This window comes from Ambystoma mexicanum, chromosome 12 (genome assembly GCF_040938575.1).
Source record: "Ambystoma mexicanum isolate Mex_15411 chromosome 12, UKY_AmexF1_1, whole genome shotgun sequence".
In the NCBI taxonomy this organism is placed as follows: domain Eukaryota; kingdom Metazoa; phylum Chordata; class Amphibia; order Caudata; family Ambystomatidae; genus Ambystoma; species Ambystoma mexicanum.
In genome coordinates, this window is record NC_090936.1 from 457,449,792 (window position 1) to 457,474,618 (window position 24,827).

Below are 24,827 nucleotides of genomic sequence, written 5' to 3' on the forward strand. Positions count from 1 at the left end.
AGGGCTGACTATTCCTTTAACTTGACATACTCTTTTCACTGATGAGTGCATATATTGTACACTACATGCAGCCTTTAATCAGCAGTCAGAAAGCGATACCTATTCGAACCAGTACTAGTTTAAAAAATCCAGTGGTTAACAGCTTGGTATATAAATGCAATAGTTGGTGAGTGAACAAGTTCTCACTAGCTAGAACTAATCAATCTGTCTGAACGAGGTGGCTGCATCCTGGAGCAGTGTGTGTGCCTGCAGGAGAAACCTCCACTGAGTCCCGAGAGATTGGGGCTCCGATGGCAGTCCTACCGCTTGCACTCCAGTTGAGGGGCGCGTGTCGGTCCGAATTGAAGAGGCAGACGGGCGAGCACCACTAAACAGCAGCGCGAACCAAACCTGAAATGGGCAGCCCTCTCTACCTCATCAACGGTAGAGCAGAATGGGTGTCGGCCATCTTAGCCATGACAAAGCAGCCGTAACCCCTAAGAGGCTGAGACCTGTTTGAATACACTGAAGGACAGATCAGAAGTATTTCAACTCGCAGGCCTGAGAGAAGGTAATACGGAGCAGTCGGCAACCTGCAACAGTGTGCAATCTTAGTTCCTGCCTTGTATCTAGCAGGCTTGGATTTCTCCCACACCCTGCTCTGTGTCTGGCTAGTACAAGAAATTGCTGCTGCATGCCTTTCCCGGGCGGCTCCTCCATCGCTCGCACCTCCTCGGCTGCCGTCATTTGCCGTGCAACCCCGGGATCTTTCCGGACTGTTGTTGCTTGCGTCCTACAATTCACTGAGTTGGTATACAAGGAAAACTGCATATCACGAACAGCTGGAAAAAGCCTTGATTCAAGCAATTTGGAGTGTTTCTCAAGCAGGGTTGCCTAGGCTGTCCAGGTTTACTGTGACAACACACCTTCAATGCTGAGCCTCCATTTTACAAACCAGTGTGTTCTGGGAGTTGTAGTCTTGTCTCATCAACTGAACCAATGGTGGCGAGTTCAGGAGGGGAACGGCCCCGTCAGCCTTGCAACCTAACCTGAGGTATTGGTGCAAAGCCACCGCATGAAGGAGCAGGTGCTGGGCCACAGACCGGGGTAAGGCAGCTGGTCTATGCAGTAACTTTTGCCTCTTCAGTATTGTGGCAGTCCTACCTTGTTGCCAACACTTCTGACTGGTGATTTAGACTGGCGATCTAAGGCTTTTTCCTCATATCCTGGAGCAATGCTCCTCCCAATGAGTCGCCTTCCCTCCTCCTCCGCTGCTGGAGCGGCGAAATATCCCTTTCGGCGACCTGTGAGACGTCTCCCACATAATCGTCTGCACCAGTTTTGCTGCTAGGCCGCCTGATAAGTTCATCGTGTAGTTTCTATATCTCTCTTCCCCCTTCGACCTCCTCCCCCTCTCTGCGCCCTCCATCCATGACGCTTTCAATCTCCCCTAACTTTTTTAACTGTGCACTCTTACCTATCCTATCTCTCTAACAAAGTCTGGAAGGGAAAAGTTCAAGTAGTATCTCCTGGTCTCCAATCCAGGCCTGCCCATCGCTCACACTTATGTCACTTATGCTTCTTCCAGGTAGACTGTCACTGACATCCTCTGTCGTTCCCTCTCCTGACCTTTGGATTCCCCATATGGATTCAGTGCCCCCCCACCCGCTTTTCTCTTCCTTTCCCATTTACGGTGGCCGTGTTGGGAAGTACTCTTGGCATACTTTCTTTCCTCTAGGGCCATCATTAATGTCTACCTAAATGGCACCGTCTTGGTACCTCCTCCACCTTGATAGGTGTCTTCAGTCTCTCATCAACTTCCTCCCTTCTCCCGACTCTCCCTCTGCCACCTCTCCGCCACCCCTGATTTGTGTACCACATTCCTCTACCCATCCTCGGAAGACTGTTTCCCTCCTCGGTAGACTTTCAAAAGTGGCAACCTGCTCCACTTAGATACCCTCAACTCGCTCTGCCGTCCAACACTCCTCCGACATCTGCCATCTGCTTGAAGATCTAGACCACCTCGCTCTCACCGAGATGTGGTTCACGGCCAGATCTGTCACAAGTTTTCATATTCTCCTCCCAAAGGGCTACAAGATCCTCTCCAAGCCCATACCAAACTTGTCCACGGGTTGAGTGGTCCCGATCTTCCCTGAATGGGTCCCTGCTACTATCATACCTACTCAGTCCTACTCCTTCGAATGACTAATCTGCAGGCTTGATGTCGCCATCCTCTCACCGACTTTGGCCACCACCTACAGGTCACCTGGCCCCAGTTTCCCTCTTCCTCCCAGAGTGGTCTGGCCCCCACCTCCTCTCTCCTGGCCTCCACCACCAAGCTTCTCCTCCTCCGAGATTAATATTATACTCCCAAAATGCGGCCTCTGGACTCTCCCGCAACGTCTATGACACTCTTCCCCTCTCCATTCTTCTCTCCGGTCCGACACACTCAGCCAGAAACACCTTGGATGCTCATCTCTGCTGGCATCCCCATCTCCATCCCCCTCTCCATGCCTCTCTCCTGGACTGACCATACTCTCCTCTGCTGCCACCTTCACCCCCCCCCCCGCACCCCTAAATCCTTCCTCTGACTCTCACACGGACACAGTCCTTACAAATGCCAACTCTCCATCTCCAACACTCTTTACATCCTTGCCCCTGCCATGAGGATCTGCATGAAGCCTGCCTGCAAGCGCAACACCTGGTATGACTCTGACCTGGCTTCTCTGAAACGCAAGTGCACAGCTATGGAGCAGAAGTGGCAGGCTTCAAGCACATCCTCTGACAAACTGGCCTGCTGCCTGCTCCAAAGGCAATATAGACTCCATCTGCTCAAAGACTAACAACACAGCAGAACGTTTCAGAATCTGCAAGGAACTCACCAATATTACTGCAGTCTCCATTTCTCCTCAGCCTTCCCTGGCCCGCTGCACTGCACTGGCCTCTCACACTTCATCACTAAAACTCAGGACATCCTGTCCTCACTCTCCACTCTGCTCTCAGGCCTCCCTTGCCCCCCCCCCCCAATCTCACCTTCCCTCCTACCCTCCCCCTTCTCTCGCATTTCACCTGATGAGGGTACTAGACAAGTCTGCTCTATGAAAGTCTCATCCAAACAGGTGCTCCCCTGCTCCTCTAGAACCATCAAGGACAACATTGTTTCCCTTGCTCCAGCCTTGGCCGATTTCTGCAATCACTCCTTTGCCACTGGAGCCTTCCCCTCACTCCTCAAGCACTCCCTTGTGCACCGTCACCCCAAAAAGCCTTATGCAGATCCTTCCTCTCTGGCTAACTACTGTCCTATCTATTTTAATTTTTTTATTTGCATTTGGTTTTAGAACAATCAAAATCATAAGCAATTGGAACAGAGCATGAAAAAAGAATTAAACATAAAAGTCTCCTCAATGGTAATCAAGAAGTTATCAAAAAAAGCAGAGCCAATATCGCACTCTGGCTAGTAAAATTTGTGATAATACAAATTAAATCAATTTACGAATGGAAGCAAGAAAGGAGATAAGGGAGAAACGATTCAGAAAAGGAAACCACAATTTACAGGTTACAACATACAAAAACATGAGCATACATGAATAAATGCTATGTATCCAAATTAAACTCTTCTCCAAACTTTCTGTAGAGGGTGGTTATTAAAACGACCAGTCCCTCTAGTATTAAAAATACTTCTTTCAGAAATGCTAAGAGGGCAAGTGTTATTGAAATACTGTTTCCCGACAATAGCTCAGCCCACCAGTCGTTTATTGTTCATGTCGTATGTGGCATAAAAAACGTAAGCCATTTGCTCCTTACGTGACTTAAGGTAGGGCATGTCATGGTCTGATGCAAGAGTCTTCGTCCCCTTTACACAATCTACAACTAGATTCTCGTAAGCTTTTTTCCTTATGTGCTTCCAAAAGTTCTTTTGTTGGCCACAGATTGATTTGAAATCTCAGTGTCTTCTACGGTAGCAAGGAAATGTATCAAGTATTGCTGCAATTCACCAGGAGCTTGCTGGGCTGGATCTTTAAGACCAGTTTTTAGCGTTTTCTCACATGTACTTAAATCAGCAAGAGTGCTCAGGCAAGAATCTCTCCAGTTTTAAGCATTTGCTCCGAGTCATCTTTCACTGCTCTATTCAGTACTGTGAATCCGCCTTCCAAATCTTCCAGCAGGCATTTACGGAAGAAGGCCAGTTTTTCTATTCAACAGTGGTGTATAATGACGTCAGGCCCAGTTCTTCATGGATCAATTCGACCGGGATCGCTGTTGGAAGTCTCAGAACCTGCCTCCAGTAGGCCCCTTCAAGTTTTGGCCAGATATCTTTGGGGAGCAAGAGCAAAGATTCTGACCCATATGTGATGATTGGCACTACCTTCATCTTATAGAAGTCTATCATCGGTTTTAATGTGAATTTGAAATATTTGTTTTTAATTATTCTCTCGAGATGTCAAGCTTCTCATTTTCATACTTAGCCTTGCTTCCTGCAGAGCCTCCGCAATACTGTTGTTGATGTTTACTCCCAAGTAGATAAGACTGGAAACTTCTGCAATTTTTTTCACCCTTAAGATACCAACTATGTTTTGGGGAAGTTTAGTGGGCCATTTTCCCTCCAAGAGTCAGAATCTTTAATTTTGATACATTTCCTTTCAAGCCCTTTTGGTCCAAGTATTTTACAGTTGCATCTAATTGCCTCTGTAGGCCGATCTTCGTCTGGTCAAGTAGAATAAAGTCATCTGCATATAGCAGACGACCAACGGCTTCCCCCCATCAGTCTAGGTGGAAACATTTGGATGTTTTCATAGGAGAGTTGGATGTCTGAAATAAACTGATTGAAAATTGTAGGGGCCAATGTACACCCTTGCTTTGGCCCAATCGTTCTTATTGGGTCTGACCATTGGCCTTTTTTATTGAGGAGTACTCTTATGGTCCTATTCGTGTGCAGGCTCATTAATGCCTCTCAGGTCTAATGGACAATTCCAGAACTTCAGCTGCTCCCATAGTTTAGATCTTTCAACGAGGTCGAAAGCTTGAGCAAGATCTATAGATGCTAAATATAGCCTTCTTCCTGGTTTATTTTTTTACTATGAATTTCATATAATGAATCAATAAGAGGTTCAGTGCTGTTCCAATACCTTTTCCGAAAACGGCTTGCCATTTATCCAAAATGGCTCGTGGTTTTCCTCCATGTATTAAATGCTTTAAAGATTAATGCACCAAAGATCTTACCCGTTACATCAAAGAGTGCCATAGGTCTATAGTTGGTCGGTTCTGACCTACCGCCCTTCTTAAAAACAGGCACAATGATGGCAGAGGTCCATGATGTAGGGATAATCTTTTTATTTTATTTCCATGATCAGTTCAAATATGGTATCTGCCCAGCTTTCAGGATCCTCCTTTAGTGTCAAGTTGGTGAGGCTGTCCGGGCCAGGTCCCCTGAATTACTGGCTAGAAGTAGCAATGTTTTAATTTTATCTTTTTCAGTTGAAAATTACCAATTATGGGTTGAAAACTGTATATTCTTTTCAATCCGATCTTCAGATTTGTACAATTACTCAAAATGCTTTCGCCCATCATCAGATGATACACTGTTAGTTACCAAAGGTTCTTGAGGTGCATTTTAACAAAGTTACTCACCGTAGTGACTACCTTACTCCTAGTCCATAGTCCCCTTTCCTCCATACTTTTGGGAGATTACCAAGCACTCCTTACAGGAGAACGGGTGGATGGAACTCCTTTACTGAAAAGAGGTTTTTGAGAACAGCTTGCCCGAACTGAACATCAGCCCTACAGCTCAGGTCTAAGCAGTAATGTTTCACAAAAGCTGATGGGGGAAGCCCATGTAGCTGCTTTGGCAATGGTTTCCCAGGGAACATTTCTGGAAAGCAACGGCAGCTGCTTACCCCGCACCAGATGGGCATGAATTCCCTTCAGAGGCTGAAGGCCCTGAACAGTATACGCCTCAGAAATACAGGAAGCAATCCATCAGGAGATAGTTGCTTTCGAGGCTGGCTTTCCTTTTGGGTCACCGAAGGTCACCAAGAGCTGGGAAGAGCTACAAAGATTAGATGTCCTGTCCAAATAAAAATTAAGAGCTCGCCTTCCATCCAAATTATGCAGAACCTTCTCAGCATCTGAGGCTGGTTCTGGAAAGAAAACTGGTAAGGAAATTGACTGGTTCAGATGAAAATCTGATACCACCTTTGGAAGGAAAGAAGGATTGGTCCGAAGGACAACCTTATCCTTGTGAAAGGTGAGGAATGGATTTTCTACTGACAAGGCCTGAAGCTCACTTACAGGCCTTGCCAAAGTCACAGAAATCAGAAAATCCATTTTCCATGAAAGAAATTTCAAATCCGCCATAGCCATAAGGCTCAAAGGGTATATGGCATAAAGCAGTAAGAACCACATTCAGATCCCACTTAGGATGCGGGTTACGCACAGGTGGACACAGATTCAACAGGCCTGCAAAGTGCCTTTTAATGACAGGGTTTGTCAAAGAAAAAGAGCAAGAGTCCGAAGACAGGTAAGCGGCAATAGCCGACAGATAAGTCCTGCAAGACGACACATGCATGCCTGAAGCTGCCAGATGAGAAATGAAGGACAGCACCGTGTCGATAGCAGCTTCTCTGGGGTCCAGCTCTTTTGCTAAACACAAGTGAGAGAAACTGAGCCATTTGCTCCTATACCGAGACCTGGTTGAAGGTTTTCTAGCCACCTGGATGATACGCATATTATCCACTGACAAATTGAATCTTTCTAAAGATTTGAACTCAAGAACCAGGCCGCCAAGCTAAATGATTGTGGGGAGGGGTGCCACATCTGCTGATCGCTCTGGTGAAGCAGGTTGGGAATCAGTAGAAGCCTGATCGGTGAGCAGACTGACAGATGCTGAAGCTCCGAAAACCAGAATCTGGCTGCCCACCACAGGGCTATGAACAGGAGAGTGCAATTCAATGTGTTCCTGGGTTTGCATAGCACCCGGTGAATCAGAGGAAGAGGCAGAGGAAGAGGCGGGAAGGCGGAGACCCTCATATAATGCCACAGAATCTTGAGAGCATCCCCCATGGAAGAAGCTCTGAGCCCGTTCCTGGAAGCATAAAGAGGAAGTTTCCTGTTCGATCGCAAAGAAGTCCACTTCTGGAGTGCCCCAATGGCAAAAAAGGTCAGAGAGGATCTCTGTGTTCAGCTTCCACTTTTACCAGACCACTGCTCGCCGGCTGAGAGAGTCTGCCGTTACATTCAGCTGGCCCGGAATGTGTACCACCAACAGCCAAACTGTGCTGAATGGCCCATTTCCAAATCTGAATGGCTAGATCTACAAGGGAAGGTGACCTGATACACCCCCCCCCCTGCTTGTTGATGTGAAACATGGATACCGCATTGTGCGTGCAGACGCGGACCACCTTGTTCACAATCCCTGGCTTGAAAGCTTTGCGCGCCAGGAGCTCCAGATAATGTATGTGAAATTGTCTGTCCTTCGGCGACCATAGGTCGAAAACCTGAAGATGATCCATCGTCGCCCCCCACCCGATAAGGGAGGAGTCTGTCGTAATGGTCACCTGAGGTGAGGGCTCCTGAAAAGGTGCACCCACCGATGGATTGCTGGAAGAAGACCACCATAGGAGATCTGTCATCGTGCAGGGTGGAACCGCAACCATTTTGGTGTCCGGGACCGCTACCTGGAGCCAGGAGCTCCTAAGACCCAACTGCGTAAATTGCCTCTTGAGACGCGCCAGGGGAAGAGCAAGCACCAGGCGGACATGCTCTCCGACAGAATGAAGACTTGCCACGTGGTTAACAGATCTGCCATTCTGTCCACTGTCAAGTACACCCTGCAGTCGATCGTGTTCCAACGGAAACCTAGGAATATCAGGTCCTGAGAGATCGTCATGGAGGATTTCCGCCAGTTCTCCGACAGCCCAAGTCTGAACAGGAGCTGAAGGAGAGACTGAAGATTGCTCGAGGCTTTCACTGGACAGGGACTGCGTAGAAGCCAGTCGTCCAAATATGGATACACATGAATACCCTGTAGCCTTAAAAAAGCAGCAATGACCGACATCTTTGTGAAGACATGCAGTGCAGAGCTGAGACCAAAAGGGAGCACTCGAAACTGACAGTGCTCCTCTCCCAGGGAGTAGGGGTGTCACGGTATTAGTTTTATGACGGTACGATAACCTTCTTGCCAAATGACGGTATATCATGGTTATCGCGGTATAGCAGGTGGAGTTAACTAATCTTAACAAATATTTTCTAAAAGGTCATAAATTGTCAGATTCATCATCACAAACAAAACCAGGCACCCAGGGCCAGAATTGGACTTTTCAACATACTTTCCACTGAAATGCCCCCCTTGATTCCACCAAACACGTGTGGAGAGGAGTGGTGCGGGGGGGGGGGGGGAGCCCTGCTGGGACTGGCAAAGCAAAATGAATAGCTTTTCTTAAGTGGTCGTTTAGGCTTTTAGCTCCCCCACTGGCTACTGGTGAAGATGAACATGTTGCCATCTTGATAATCTGCATGCCACAGATCAATGGAGGCTGATGGTAGAATAAACTTGTGCGCATTCTCTCTCTCTCTAGTTTACTTGCGCCAAAAGGTGTTCAGCAATCACGGACATGTTTCCCTTTGGTATGGCAGGAGGGACTACCCGCAGAGATGAGTGAATTTCGCAGTGCGACTTATTATATGTAAATTCAATGATGGAGCCAGGGAAATCCCCCATTGTCATATGTTTAGCAAACCTTATCCATTATAAATATATAAACCCCAAAGCAGCCATCCCAAAGTAAACCCTTTTCCTTCTCGGCACTGTATTTATTCTTCCTATTGCTAATATATTGATTTTATGTCAGGCACGTATGGTTTATGAAATGGCATTAAAAACTGCTCCAACTGAAACTACTTGGCAGACGGCACATCCAACAGTGCAAGACTGTGCAACACTTGCTTACTGCAGCCTTTCCAAATCAGATTGAAAAGCACACTTAATGGTATACCGGAATGTGACGGTTATTATTGTTCAATTAAGTGGTTCACGGTATCTATAACGGTATACCATTACATCCCTACCAGGGAGAACCGCAGATATTTCCGATGGGGGTTCCGGATCAGGATATGCATATAAGCATCCTGAAGGACTACAACGCTGAGCCAGTTTCCCTTCTGAAGAGAGGACTTTATTTGTCAGGGCGTAATCATCTTGAATTTCTCTGGGGAAGAGAAAGGTTGAACTGGGAAAGGTCTAGAATGGTGTGCAGGCCAGCCTGGTTGGGTTTTGGCAACGTAAATAGAAGAGTAGAAGACGTCCCCCCCTGGCATCTAATTTCTTCACTACGCACCCAAAGGATTAAATTGAATCAACAAAATTCTTTGGAATCCAAAAAATGTACGCACCCCACAGAGGGGGTAACAAAGAACAAATACTGCGTCAATATGAAGCCAAATGGATCTGTTTAATGGACTGCTGCCATACCGGCCTCAACTCAGATAATGAGCTGGTCCATTTCCTCGAAATACATAAGTCTTGCCGATTCCAACCGACCAAAGACACCCCCTCTATCAACAAGACATCAGCAACCATAACAAAAGACCGTCACTGATCTCTACCCCTTTCTCTTTCCAATTAGACATCATTATGTCTTAACTGCACCTCCAGCATAAAAAGCATATACTACAGATACCCCGCATTTGAAACTTTTCCCATTTATTACCCAATTGTACCTCTTCCAAATTGATTTTACACACCAATTAACCAAACTTTTGAAATTTAATTTTATTTTTGAAACTCCGCTTAAAGCTCGAAATTGCGTTTTACAGCTTATCTTTTCAAACTCTCCCAAATGGGCTCTAATCATCTTATTTAAATGTAAGCTTCACATGCTCCAAATTAAGAATCATATTCCAACTAAATCCACATTAATCCATATCAAACTAAGGATTGTCAATGAACGTTAATTTCGTCATTGCCTAGCAACATCAAGCATTTTCTTACACCGTTCCAAGATGGCGGCACAATCTCATTCTTGGTACCACCCAATCACAAGCTCTCTACCCACGCACCCGTACATCGTTCCAAGCATCCACGTCATCCCAAATATCCAATCTGCGAATAGATACGCCCATCACTGTGCACCTTCGCATCTCGGCTATCATATCGGCATTCTCTTAAACTTCAGTTACGAAGGTAAGCTCGTAGTGTCTACAATTGTGAAAATAGTCCCTCTGATGGGTCCCCGTTGATTATCATATGCCGTTAACAAGAGGGAATGTCTTGCTCTTTGTATAAAATGCTACTAGCTCCCGATAAACCGGATATTATTTGCACTTTAGGTATTCCAAACCTGGAGCGATCCAAATCTGCTGCCCTTTCCGCGCTGACGACCTGTGCCGCTGCAATTTAACAAGCACTATAAGACAACAATTTTGCTAAACAAGTAAGGTAAGCCTTACACCGATTAGTAAGAACCAATAATTTGTGCCCATTGTTACACTTTGAATTCTTAAATATTGTATCATAATACGTACCAACGCTGAGCGAGCTGAATGTAGGTTTCCTTTTTAAACTCAAAACCTATCCAAAACAGGAATCAGCCAGTCAGTTTACTCTATGATATCAAGTATGCTAAGACTTTCTCAACTCCCTTGTGGCTACACCATTAAGAGCCGTATCTATAAATGCAACTCACATAGCAATTTCTGTCGCACTAAATTGCACTGTTCAGCTACATGTCTATTCCGCCCCCACGCCCCATTGACCTTGATGATACCATCATAGCAGAGCACAACAACTTGCTAGCCAAATTCATCACAATACCTTATCTGTTTCAATCTCTATCTTTTTTTTCTCCCTTAGAGTGAAAAATCAGGCGCATTTATCTAGTAACACAGCCCTCTCTACCCTCCTGAAGAACCAGTACCAACATATTGGGGAAACACGTGTCAACAACATATCTAAGGAAGGATACTTATTGTGGAGTCAACAATAGATCTCAAACAAGCATCTGCAATATTCATTGTGTCTCTGCTTGTGCCTTAAAATACCCATCAACCTTTGAATACCGAGGCGCAACTTAACAGGTAGTACACGCAACATTTTATCACTTTCCTCCAGCATTGGGCAACCTCAATGCCATACTACCATGAAGCCCCAGTTACTATTCGACTACTAAACCAGCTTACAATTTAAATTGTAACAGGTTGCAAACACCTTTTTCACTAGACGAGAGTAGAAGCCCTGACTAGGGGGAACAGGTTCTATCGCCCTAAGATCTAGAAGCTTCTGGACCTCTGCTCTGAGGGAGGGCGTCCCCGACTGCTGAAAGGGAGGATTGAAGGGTGGGGGATGGGCAAGCACAAGCCCACCCGAGCGATGGACAAAACCCACCTGTCGTCGGTGACGGCTTGCCACGCCTCCAGATTAAACGAAATTCGTCCTCCCACCGGAGTCTCGTACGAGCGCCATAAAATATCATTTTGCAGACTTTTTGGCAGAGAGACTACCTGTGCCTGAATTAGAGGCTGAAGACAGAAAAACCAACCTTGTTGCGGTCTTTGACAGGAGTGAACCCTCAGCAGATCAGTCCCACGAAACCACGGGTCCTGGCACCCTCTGAAGCCTGAAGAGGACCGAGACTGGGAACCAGATCTCTGAGCGTTGACTGGAGGCTTCACTAGCAGCGACAGAGACTTGGCAGTTTGCGTGATCGCCTTGTCTTGGTGAGTTCATCATCCGTTGAAGAATGAAACAGCGCTTTGCCATCAAAAGGCAGGTCAAGAACTTTATCTTGGACCTCCTTCGAAAACTTTGTTGCATGAAGCCAAGCTTGACGAGAGGTGTCCAACCCCAGCATGAGGCCTTGAGCTGAGGCGTCGACATGGTGCACAGCAGCCTCCAGCAGATCCTGCGCCAACACCCTGGTGTCTGATAGACCGCCCTTGAAGTCTTCCAATCTCAGCCAAATCCCTCCACAGTTTCATATTCACTGCCGCTAAAATGAGCTCTGTGTTAGCCGGACAACTGCAGCGCCGAGTTGGCAAAAACCTTCTTGCCCAAGGAATCTAGTAATTTGTCCTCCTTGGACAGAACCTGAGCAAGTCGCAGTGGCCAGCTTGGATTGCAGAGAGGCGGCCGCTACCACCGTCGAGGACATTAGCGGACATGACGCCAAGGCTACTTCCTCGGAGGTGTGAAGCCTGTAACGGGCGTCAATCATTTTATTTATGTGTGGCCGGTGTGGGGCTTATCCCAGACCTTGCGGGCCTCGGCCAGGACGTCCCTCTGAAGGAACAGGCCGGGGCGCTCCTGTGGAGACAAGGTTAGCACCCTCGATAGCACCCCTTCCTGCGGAGTAGGTGCCTCGGGCACTGGTATGTCCAGGAGTGACATGTCCAGTACCCAGTCGTGAAATGCTCTGAGGGGGCTGGTCTTCAATATCCAGATCTGCCAAGGGGTCGTCTGGAGCATCCGGATCCCCGACTGCAACGCGACAGGCATGAGAATGACATCACGCTCTGCCAGAGACTTGTCCAGCAGTGACTAGGGAGGCAGAGGCGGAAGAGCCGGAGGAGGGCCAGCAGGCAGAGGAGGTGCTACCACCGGGGCGTCAGGCGCCGTGAGAGGAACTGTCAGGGCAGGCAATGGAGTCTGAGGGCCGATTTCCCTAAAGAGGCCCTTAAAGTACTACCTCATGGGTTCAGAGTTCATAAGACTATGAAATTTCCTTAAAAAAAAGAAGAAAAAAAAAGGCATCCTCTGCCAAGACCTTAGGCGCTGGTGTGGGCAGAGGCCTCTCATGAGAAGCAGAGGCCTCTCATGAGAAGCAGAGGCCTCTCATGAGAAGCATAACCTCCCATGAACGCAGTGAAGAGGGCTGCCAAGAGAGCCCACCACCAACCGCGTCTAGATAGACCAATGGGGCAGATGTAGGATGAAAGCGAGACCGAATGTGGTAGTGGCATCCGAGCACGCCAGTCATAGGAAGGGCGGAACGGATTCACACTGTTGCGTGGAAAAGGTTGTCCACCGAAAAGAAGGTTCCCAGCACCCGCCGACGATAGCGTGGGTGTGAGGGAAGAATCCAAAATGGCTGTCGTAGACCATGCAGGAAAGCCCACCATTTTGTGAAAATCTGAGGAGAACTGCGTCACACGCGATGAGGCATTTGACTCCACAGACTGGTCAGGGGACTCGACTGAAATTTTAGCCTTGACACAAGGAACCTCGGCAAAGCCGGTACTATTGGGCCTTGGATGTTTACTGGACATCCTGTCCCTTGAATTAGCCTCCAAAAGGAGGAACCTCGGCAAAGCCGGTAACAGGAGTTACGGTCGACGACCTCTCCCCGTGCCCCCTCAACAGTACCGGTAACACAGCGAGCGCAGGAAAGTTGAGGAATCCACCTCACAGGCAAGACCTTAACGGGCCTCGCAGTTCTGTTGGTACACACCTTAGCCTCGTTAAGAGGAACCTTGGAACAGAGTCCGGTCTTAATAGCTCCCCAGAGAAGGGGCCTCGAACCGTGGTTCAGTACAGAAAGCCTCAGAGACCTCAGGGCGCACCCCGGTGTCTGCGTGGGAAGTTCCTAACAAAGAGACCTCGGAGTGAACTCTGGTACCCAATGCCTCAGCACGACTATGCTGGCTATTGCACCTGATCGTTGAACCTCGGATCGTGATCCGGTACAGGCCGGCCCCTCGTGGAAAACCTCAGAAAACCCTGGTATGCCTTTTAGGCCTGCAAGGCACCTCAGGAATAACCCAAGTAGCAGAGCTTTTGAAGCCCCTCCCGGACCTTGAGGACCTTGGGAAGGAGTCCCCCGGCCGAGGTGCCCTGAAAAGTAAAGAACTTACTGGGCGCCTCCTCTTTCCGTCAATGAAGAATTGGAAATTCGATGGAGGAACCTTCTGAAAGATCTCCCACCGACGAAGACGATGAAGTGCCCGGACCGAAAGGGAGTCGCAGAAGAAACAAGAGCCCCAACAGTGATCCGGTATCAGACACTCCAAGCAGAGGGAGTGGGCATCCGCCCTAGCGAAGCAACGCTTGCAAGAGGAACAAGTGGCAAATCCCAGACGCTCTGGCATAGACTGAGGACTACGCGACCGCAGAACCAGAGCAGAAGAGAAGGACAACGGGAAAGAAAAAAGGTCTTCCTGGTGATGCTTGTGTGTCCAGTCCCGACCGTGCGGAGAAAAGGACTGAAGGGCGATGCATGGGGCAGAGCTAAGGAGGGCGGGGTTATCCACGACACAATCTGTTGGTTGTCTCAGAAGTCTGGCTTCAGAGCTACCAGAGGCACAGAAACTGCACTCCTGAACACCCATAATCTCGATTCCAACTCTCCCTCAGTGCTCATTGTTCTTGACCTTTCCTATGCCCTCGATACAGCCAACCATGCCACCCTTCTAAATAGGCTCTGTGATAACCTTGGCATCACAGACCAGGCTCTGGACTGGGTGACCACCTTCCTCTCTGGTTCAACTGGGCCCTTTTTCTCTAGTTCATCTCACTCTGCACTTGTGGCGTCTCTCAGGGTTCTAGCCTCTTGCATTGGCTTTTCAACATCTACCTGGCCACTCTAGCCCATTTGAACTCTGCCTTCTCTCCTAACTTCCAGTTTTATGCAGACAACCCGCAGTTCTCCTTCAAGCTTCCCTCCCCTGTCTCCTCCTCCTCCTCCTCCTCCTCCTCCTCTTCCCCTCTCATTCTTGACTGCCTGTTATCCAAGCATGGTGCACTGCTAATGATCTCTGCCTTAATGTCAGCAAGACAGCGATCCTTCTCATTGAGACCGCTGCTTCTTCCTTCCCTCGCACACACTGGCCACCCTCCATGGGCCCCCTCCACTCACCCTCTTCGACTCCTCGCTTTCTTTCTCTCCTCGCATCATAGAGCTTGCCAAGAAGGCCCACTTTCAGTTGCACCTCCTCAGAGGCATTCTCCCTTTCTTCACGTTCCCCGAAAAACTCAATGTCTACAGAGCTCTGGTCCTCTCCAGGCTGGACTACTGCAATAGCCTCTTCCTCAATCTTCCCAACTCCTCCCTTCAATTAATCCAGAATAGTACTGGATTAATAGGCAAGATTTATCCTTGGCCTCAAGCACAGGGACCACATCTCTCAAAGCTTAGAATTTCTCCACTGGCTGCAGGGATCAAGTTCAAGACCCTCTACATCATCCACAAGGCTTTCTGGGGTTCTGGGACCTCGCTACATCCAACTCTAACAAACTAAACACCTTCCTGCAAGAACCCTTAGGTCTTCTAGCTCAAATTCTCTGCAGATCAGATGCTTTTCAAAGCAAAGCAGAGTGGGGGGTAGATCTCTCTCCTCTGCAGGTGCCTGCCTCTGGAATGGCCTCCCTGCTCCTCAGACATGAGCTAGCTCTCCTTAAGTTCCGGAAGCTTCTCAAGACCTTTCTTTTCTCTTCCGCTTTCCCTCTCCCCCTCCCCTGCTAATGTTCCCATCTGCCGCTTGACTGGCCGCCTGGTTCCTTCATATTTTTTCAAGTCTACCTTTGCACTTGGTTTCCCTTAACTCCCCCTCCCGCTGCACTTGCCTGGTTGTGCCTGCACCCCTTGAAGCCCCCTAACTTGCACTTAGCACGTGGACCGTCCCTCCCCTGCACTCTCTGCATTCCCCTGGCTCGGTCCACCTGGCCTCCCCTACCACTCGCTTAGCCCACAGGCCTTTACCCCCACCCCCGCCCTCTCCCATGCACTTCTTGCTATTGCACAATCTAATGTCACAAAGCCTAGTATGACTGCTAAATACCAATTAAATACAAATAAAACAATCCTGGCCTGCTACTCAGTATGAAGATAGTAATTTGGAAAAAATCAACACTTTGGATAATTGTGGCCACAGAAATTAGGGGGAGCTGAGGGATGAGCAGTTAGGTGTTTTCAAAATGGAGGCTGGATACCTTTTAGCACTCCCTCACACTCATTTCATACCTCACCCCCAAAAAACGACATCAACTGACAGTTTAGAAACAGCCTATAAGATATCTGCAGAGCTAGAGAAGGGAAAAATGCAGTAAAACTAAATCCAAATTTGTAGTAGTGGTGGTGCGTACAAAAGGGGAAAAAGGTGTGCCTTACCGGGCAAAAGTGTAGGATTTCTGTCAGAATAAAAAAAAAAAAATTGAAAAAAAATAAAGGAGAAAGAAGGGAAAGGGCACAAGCCAAATGAAAACTATCCTTAAGTGGAGCTTCAAACGTTACACAACTTGCTTTGTGCACGAGCCAGAAAAAGGGGGACAAAAAGGAAAATAAGCATTAAAACATGAAATGCCAAATTACTTACCATGAATCCTCAGGATTCTCATTTATCTCTTCATTACTACAGTCATTCCCCAGGAGGGGTGCCCAGCTCTTGGAGACAGACAAACCTGCTGCATCCCTAGAAAAAAGGGGAACAAGTTAGCCCCTCCCCTCCATTATTGCAGAAATGAACTGCTTAGATAGAACACATTGCCGTAAGATTACAAAACTTTCTTGCAGTGTAGCTGTGGAGCCGATTGCTGTGGTCAAGAGAAAAATACAAGTGCGGAATGCTTGTAGGTAATGTGAAAAAAATGTATCGCCGAGTTCTTACTCGAGAGAAAACACATGCCATGAATATTTTTAAACAACCTACCTCAACAATGAAAAAAACAATGATGTTACAATTTCAATAATCAAACTGAATATTTCAATGATTACATATTTATCCAACTACTCTACCAACGACTTCCTGATTATCAAGGCAAAATATTTTAATTTTAAGCACATAGTGAAATGTGCTAATTCACTAAAACAAATCTCTACATCGCAAACATACGACAAAGCACGATGTTACCGCCTGTTGGGGCCGCTGAATTTACCTGATATGACAGAAGCCTCGACACCAGCACCTGGTATCTCTCCCATCCATTACATGCAGTATTTTGCAAGACCTCTCTCAACACAAAAGTATCGGTCACAGCAGCAGGCCTTTACATTTTTGAAGACTAATACATAGGTCTGAACTAGGACTACATGAGTCACTCCTGTGACCAACTTTCTAGTAAACATTCTTGTCCCCTTTGCTCCATACTTTTGGCCGATTACCAAGCAATACCAAATACAGACCAACCAAGAGGTTTGAGGATCAAACCACACAGCATCAGCTCTGGAGCTGATCATCGAGAGGGTAGCGTCTCCAGGAGGCCAAGAGAAGCCCATATAGCTGCTCCCCTGCAGATGAACTCTAGAGGAACATTTCCTGGAACATCACTGCAGTGCTTTAGCTTTGACTTTGCAATAAAGCCTTTGGGCGACTGCAGCCCTTTAATGGAACAGCACTCTAGGATGCAAGACAATCATTTTAGTGCCAGAAGCTTTCAAAGCCTGCTTGCTTGGTGCAAAACAGGTGATGCATAGATTATCTGAGGATTGAATGTCTTCCGTCATGTCCAAGCAGAATCGGAGACCTTTGCACATTTAAGCTGTGCAAGTTTCTCTATGCTCATGAAGCAGATTCAGAAAAGAAAAATCTGCTAACAAATGTCCTAATTGATGTGAAATGTATTCAAGGCTTTAGGTATGAAGTAAAGGTGCAAGGCACATTTGAAGCAAGTGTGTTGGTGTCAAGAAAAAGCAGGAGACAGCAGGTGGTAGGGGGCACATCAGTCAGTGTTATGTACATCAAAGGCTAGAAAACCTCAGGTAACCCAGAGCATAATTGTCCTGACTGCAGGTGTACATTGTGTAGTCTGGGCAGGAGGTCACCACAGCAAGCAATCTGGAGCCATCACACGTGAAGAAGGGGAAACGGACACGAACTACATTTCCCAGCAACCTTCACTGCAGCATACACGAGGCGAACAAGCAACCAGAAACAGCCCGAGCCACGCCTGCTCCTACGCGCATGCTAAAGACTCGTTCGAGCTTGAGCCTTCACACGGAGCACAAGCACCCAAGAGTCTCCGGCAGCAAGCCTCATTGCGGGGCTGTGCCCTGCCAGTCTACCGATCAGGCCCCGCTACCTGAAAGCTAAGTATCACGGCACTAACCCGCACGCGGAGAATCTAATGCCTGCATGCATGGGGGCATGTTTCCTTGACTAATCCAGGCCCGGCGCATCAGGTTTAACCTACGGCACCCCCGCTAAAACAACACTAACGATCGCCGTTCTAACACATGACTGCACTTAATTGTGCGTTTCCTTCCGACTCGCAGACACCATTACGGCGCTCACGAACTCCGATCATCAGAGACAACGCAGACCACACAATGGAACGGGGACATCAGTAAAGTAAAGCACCAACGCCAAGTGCTTTTATTCTCACAGCATACTTGTGTTTTACTGTGTTTGTTTGGGTACGATTTGTTTATTGGAAGCAGGAAAAACCTCCTGTCGTAGCAGGGGTATACTTAGTGTTTAGTGGCATATCAGGCCATACTGAGCCCAGTAAATCAACTGGGTTCACTTTATAAGGTTACCACAACTGAACAGTGACAACTAAGTGCGAATGCGTGTACAGAGCCACCTGGTAAGAAGGTGCATATTCTACTGGAGTTTATGCAGGAGTGTGGTTAAAAGTCACCAAAGTGCAGCCAAGAATCAAGGAGCATACTTTTCCTAATCTCCCCAATACAAACCTCTCCCTAACGCTCTACCCGGTTATCCTACAACCCCCATACCCATCCAATCTGTGGACCCGAACCCTCTTTCCCCACGGGGGTAGCGGCCAACCTTTTTTGACACTACTGCAGGTGCCGTACACCCCTGAAGGGAGGCAGGAGGGCGTGCTACCGCTGCATGAGAACTGGGATCTGAAGTTGGTCCCTCAGCCAAAGTGCAGACAGTTTAACTTTCAGGAAAATCAATTTACGCTCTAGTGAGGCCCTTGCTTAAAAAAAAAAAAAAAACGTGGGCCAGCCCTTAGTAAACCTTCCTTCAGGTCAGGAGGAGGAGTGCAGGGTAGACTAGAGCAAGTTCTCAAAAAAGCTGGAGTTGGTTGTGCTTTTTTTACCCCTAGTTTGCCAATAGAATTCAAATTCCTACAGGATATGATGGTGTTGAGGTAGAACCAGTGTGAATCTACCAGAATGGCAGACCTGGCCAGATTGGAAAGGATTAAGTAAGCTATTTAAAGAACAAGAGAGAGGGTTAAACCGCCCCCCGCCCCGTCTCGCTCCAATGCACAGGGACAGAAACACAACGACTTGCTAGTATTGAATGCTCTTGTTGATTATTTTCTGTCTCACATCTCCAAGTTATCTCTGGGCAAGCCCAGGTGGAGCAAGGGGACTGGTCTGTGCTAGGTTGCCAAGTTGAGCAATAGAGGGCAGGGGTAGCAAATCATGCCTCCCTGCTGGCATGGAAGATCTGCCCACTACAGGAAAAGCAACAAGACAGACGGCTGACCAATTTCCGAGAGAAGGTATGAGAACCAACAAGTTCAACCAGGGGAATTGCCCCACCAGAAGAACAGGTCCCATAAAATATCCATCATTTTCTTTTTGCGTTTATACTGCAGGTGGGTCAAGGAGTTTGCCTCTTTGTTGATCACTACAGGAACTGGAGAGGTTTGTTGGTGTTACTGTTGCACATTAAAGTAATTTCCAATGACCCAGTTAACAAGCAAGGAAAGGCTCACAAACCCAGAAAAATATTCAATTCTAGCACAACGTACGCCAAATTATCACAGGTATAGCAAGGACTTTTAGGTTTGCCCCATGCATTAATAGAGGAGTGTGCTATGTTGAAGAATGCTGGATCCAAGTCGAAGAGTCGCCTCCTCCCCAGAGGTGGTCCACCAATTTCACCATTGGATGTGCTCGCGTAGTTCCAAAGACAAGATGCAAGCCGATTGAAGAGTACGGAAGAAATGTAGGTGGCGGCTAGGTATAAAAATGCAACTCTGCACTCCGTCTCGACAGAACTGCAAAGAAGCAGGAGGCCATGATAGCCCAAGAGCCTCAAGACCCAAAAAGCTGTGGTTGCCCACTGGCAGGAAGTAAAACGTGCCATGAAAACGACAGCCAGTACCAAGGACACAAAGACCATATAATGTGCACGTAGTTTTTTAAAAAATGTTATGTACTGAAAGCTAACTAAAGGAAACCAGGAAATTCCCATACAAAATATATAATCGTAACAAATCAGTCAGGCCAGACATTGCCTGGTAATAGTCTGTCCCTTGTGACGAATCCCGAGAGGTTGTCACTTCTCCCCAAAAGGGAGCCCCTTTCCATGAAGCCAGAGGTGAGGCTGCCACCAGATAGTCCCCCTGGGGATGGTACTCAGCGGGATGATCTCATGGGAAAGGGCTTCCCCTCCGAGAGCAAGGTGGACCACCTCTGGAAAATGCAGTATTCCAACCCTTCACCCACACTCTATACACCTTCCTATCCCATGAAACTCGCCTCTACATCCCATACTCTTATGTAGGTCTGTAAGGCAACAAGTTTAACATCCACTGAGACGAGGAAGAGTAGGGATTATCTGAGGATGGCTCCCTTGACAAGTACTGGAACGAAGAAGAGGTGCAGAACAATGAAGAGCCATGGTGAGGATGGAAATAAACATTCTAGTTGTTTTTACCCACTCAACATCGAACAAAGGACTGATAAATTAACAAGGTTACTCACCGTAGTGACTATCTTGCTCCTAATCCATAGTCCCCTTTTCCTCCATACGTTTGGGACATTCCGTCCAGTGGGACGGGACCGGAGCACTTTTGTAAAAAAACATCAAATTGAAAAACGTGTCCTTTTTATGCGGGGTACCGCACATGGCCGTACACCCTCCTTCCTGAGCTCCGCGTTGCCACTCAGACCTTTTCTATCGCCAGATCTAAGACCTTTAAACAATAATGGAGGATACTAATTGGAGAGGACGGCGGGCGGGCATATGGAGGAAAGGGGACTAGGAGTAAGTTAGTCACTACAGTAAGTAACTTTGTTATACTCCTACGTCCCGTCCCCTTTCCTCCATACTTTTGGGAAATTACCAAGCATCCCCCACAGGAAATACGGGTGGATGGAACATCCTTACTGAAAAAGGTTTTTAAGAACAGCCTGGCCAAATTGAGCATCGGCTCTGGAGCTCAGGTCTAAGCAGTAATGCTTACCAAAAGCTGATGGGGAAACTCCAGGTAGCTGCTTTGGCAATGGTTCAATGTGCTTACAGAGCGACCAATAGATAAGAGGCAATGAGGGGAAAGCATAAGCTTTCATGTTGACCCACAAGCTCCAAAGAGGACCACCTTTGGCGTGCCCCATTGCTGGAAAAGTTGGAGATGATATTGCTGTTCATCTCACACTCGTAACCGATGCAGACTGGCAGCTGAACTAATCTGTGGTCACATTGAGGTGACCCGGGATGTGTGGAGCCTGGAGCCAAACAATATACTGATTGGCCCAGCACAAATTTGTATGGCAAGCTCCACAAGGAGAAGAAAGTCTGTCGCCCTGCCTGTTGATGGAAAACCTTGCTTTAAAGGGAGGTATTCAAAATGGCCCTTGTGGCCCGCAGAGGTTGGGCCCCCATTATCACACACCAGGGGCAAACTGCGTCACAGGAGCAAGCGGAGCAATAGTCTCCCCAGGGGAGTTGAGACCCTGCATGCCATCCTCGCCTTGAAACAAGGAACCTCGGCAGATCTAAGGTGTTTACTCGACACATCAGGGGCTTCCCCAGTATTAGCCTCTAGTGGAGGATCCTCAGCAGACCCGGAACTGGAAGGTCTGTGGTGCGTGACTGCTTTCTTTCGCCCCGTCAACAGAACTGGTATCACCACGGCTGTGCGTGCGGAAAGGCTTAGGGATATACCTTACAGCCAGGACCCTTGATGAGGGACTCAATTCTCTTGGTGACCGATTCAGCCCCAAGCAGAGGAACCTCAGGTTTAACCCTGGTCTTACAGCCACCTCGAGAGGGGCCACAAGCCAAGACTCGGTACAGTTCGCTCCAGTTGGGGAAGCCTCAGGGCAAACCCTGGTATCCAAGGCCACAGAAGAACTCGGATCAGCCTTAGCCCCAAATGGGGGACCTTGGAAAAAGATCCAGTATTGAGGAGTTTCCTGTGCGTCTTGCTGAGCCAAGACCAAAAGGAGTACCCGAATCTGAAGTGTTCTGCTCCCACGGAGAACCGCAGATATTTCATAAGCGGGCTCCAAGTCAGAATGTGCATTTACGCATCCTGGAAGACCACCACACTGAGCCAAATGCTCTTCCGAAGAGAGGACTTTATTTGGCAGGGCTTGATCAACTTTAATCTCTCTCGTGCGGATGATTAGGAACACCTGGCCAGAGACAGTTTTGATAGAAGAACCAGATGCAGTTTTGGGAGCAATATATGATATATCCGAAGGAGGGCATGAGATCTCGAGATGGTATGGCTAAGGTGGGGAAAGAATTGACACATCTGAGACTGGACTGGGAGGTGGAAGTGGGGGCCCCAATGGAGGATGGGGTGTGGGAGTGTGCCCTGGGCTATCACAAAAAAGTGTCTAGAAATGCCAGATTAAAACAAATACAGCTGTATGCAACGCATAGGGCATACATGACCCCCTTGAGGATATCTAAGTTCCGAAACACTGGAAGACAAGCGTGTCCTAAATGTAACCTAGAAAACGCTGACATGGTACATATGTTTTGGTCGTGCCCGATCATTGGGTGTTTTTGGGGAGAAGTGGCGCAGAAACTGGCTGATAAGGGGGTTACTCTTGTTATAGACACAGCCTGGGCCTGCTTACTGGGCGGGTTCCCAGGCCACGGAAACTCAAGCATATTGAGAAACTGAGAAATCTAGCATATGTGCTTGCAAAACGTAGGATTGCCATGGGGTGGAAGAAATGCCACAAGCCTAAGGTGGATGTATGGTGGAAGGACTTGCAGAAATGGGCGGAAGCTGAAACGGTGGCATGGCAAGAAGCGAGTAGCCTGGCTGGAGAAGGGGAGGCGGGCACCTTGTTGGCTTGAAAATCGCTAATAGCAGAATTGTTTGGAGTAATATCAGATCCAACAGACTCCGAAGAGAACGAAACCCGGCCGCATGTGCCAGACATTGAATGAGATTGACAAATAGGCTCATGGGGGGGAGGGAGGGGTTGTGGGAGCAGTGATCGAGATAAATTGATGTGTAATGGAACCATTATGATTATGCTGCTTGCTTGGTTTGTGTTGTTTTGTTTGCATAAAATCAATTAAAAAATTTTTTAAAAAAACTTTAATCTCTCGGAAAGACAGAAGATAGTGTGCAGGTCAGACTGGTTGAGCACTGTGAAAGGACAGCAGCACTAGCCCCTCCCTTGCTCCATGAGGGGGGGAACAGGTTCTACCGCTCTGAGGTATAGACGTTTCTGTACCTCTTCTCCGAGGGAGGGCATCCCAATCTGTTGGAAGAGAGGTTTGAAGGGTGGGGCAGGAGGAAAGGGCAAGCGAAAACCTGCCTAAACGATGGACAAACCCCATCAGTCTTCTGGAGGTGTGGCAAACCATCACCGATGAGACGGGATTCGTCCTCCCACCGAAGTGTAGTGTGACCGACAAAAAATATCATTTGGTGATTTGTCGGCAGGGAGATTACCTGTCCCTGTAGAGGAGGCTGATGGCCAAGAGCATAACCAACCACCTTGCCGCTGCCGCTTATGGCAGGGCTACCGACAGGAGTTTCAGATCAGCGTGCACAGCGACCCTGAAACCCCCTGATCCCAGAGAAGGACCGAGTCTGGGACCCTGACCTGTCTGTACAAGGGGCCTTAGCTGAAGCTGTCGCCAGGACCGACAAACGGGTCTTTGTTGTCCACATAGCGTTGAACAGCTGCTCAGCCCCAAAAGGAACACTCCCAGCACCAGTCGTCATGAAAGTTGGTGTAAGGGAGGTATCCAAAATGGCCACCTTGGACCAAGGAGGTTGGGCCGCCATTTAGTCAACACTTGAAGAGAACTGCGGCATAGGGGAAAATTAGGCAACTGTCCCCTCAGGGGACACTTAGCCTTGACATAAGGATCCTCGGCCGAGCCGGTGCTGGCAGATCTAGGAAAAAACTCTCAGCCAAGGGCTTAGGTGTCGAAGAGGAAGAAACCGCTCGTAAGGGACCTACCCCCCCCTCCCAAACACAAGGAGGATGGTTGCCAGGAGGGTCCACCACTGGCCGGGTGCACATAGTGGAGCAAAAGCAGGAGGGAGCGAGACAATATGAGGCAGCAGAGCCCACGCACAGCAGTCAAAGAAGGGTGGAACAGGTTACTATTGCCGAAAGGAATGCTCCCAGCACCAGATGTTGCGAATTTAGGTGTAAGGGAGGTATCCAAAATGGCTGTGGTAGGCCACGCAGGTTGGGCCGCCATTTTGTCACCACCTGAAGAGAACTACATCACATGCGTAGCTGAGCCAATTGCCTCCTCAGGATAGTGAAGGGGCTTAAGTAACACTTTAGCCGTCCAAGGATTCTCGGCAGAGCCGGTACTGAGCGGTCTCGCATGTTTAGTCGACATCTTCGAACCAGTCTCAAAATTAGCCTCCAACAGAGGAACCTTGGACAAGTCAGTACCAGAGGGAATGTGGTCCATGACCCCCACACTCCCCCTTTGCCACCTCGACAGAACCGGTACCACCACAACCCTGAGCGTGGGACGGTTGAACAATACCCTCACCGACAAGAGCCTCTGAGAAGGCCTCTCAGATCTGTCGATATAGACTTTAGCCTCCACAAGAGGAACCTCAGGTTTCAACCTGGTTACAATGGGGAAAGCTCCAGAAACTGAGACCTCAGGGTGAACCCTGGTATTCCAGCACCCAGCCGAACTAGGCTTAACTTTAGCACTGTGATGGTGAACCTCAGAACAATGTCTGGTACTGGCAGGTCCGTCAGAACCCT

General features: G+C 48.1%; 1 protein-coding gene across 3 annotated transcripts in view; it reads right to left on the reverse strand.

Annotated features, from left to right (window-relative positions):
* The window catches only part of CREBL2 (cAMP responsive element binding protein like 2), a 357,999-nt gene that overhangs the window by 173,166 nt on the left and 160,006 nt on the right, over window positions 1-24,827 (reverse strand). For 2 of the 3 annotated variants that reach the window (XM_069628705.1, XM_069628706.1), the window contains exon 4: window positions 16,279-16,374. The exons of the other annotated variant lie outside the window; for it this stretch is intronic. In XM_069628705.1, the coding sequence (XP_069484806.1) occupies window positions 16,301-16,374 (74 nt within the window). In that variant the 3' untranslated portion in view covers window positions 16,279-16,300. The remainder of the gene's footprint in view (window positions 1-16,278; window positions 16,375-24,827) is intronic. 3 annotated transcript variants of the gene reach the window in all.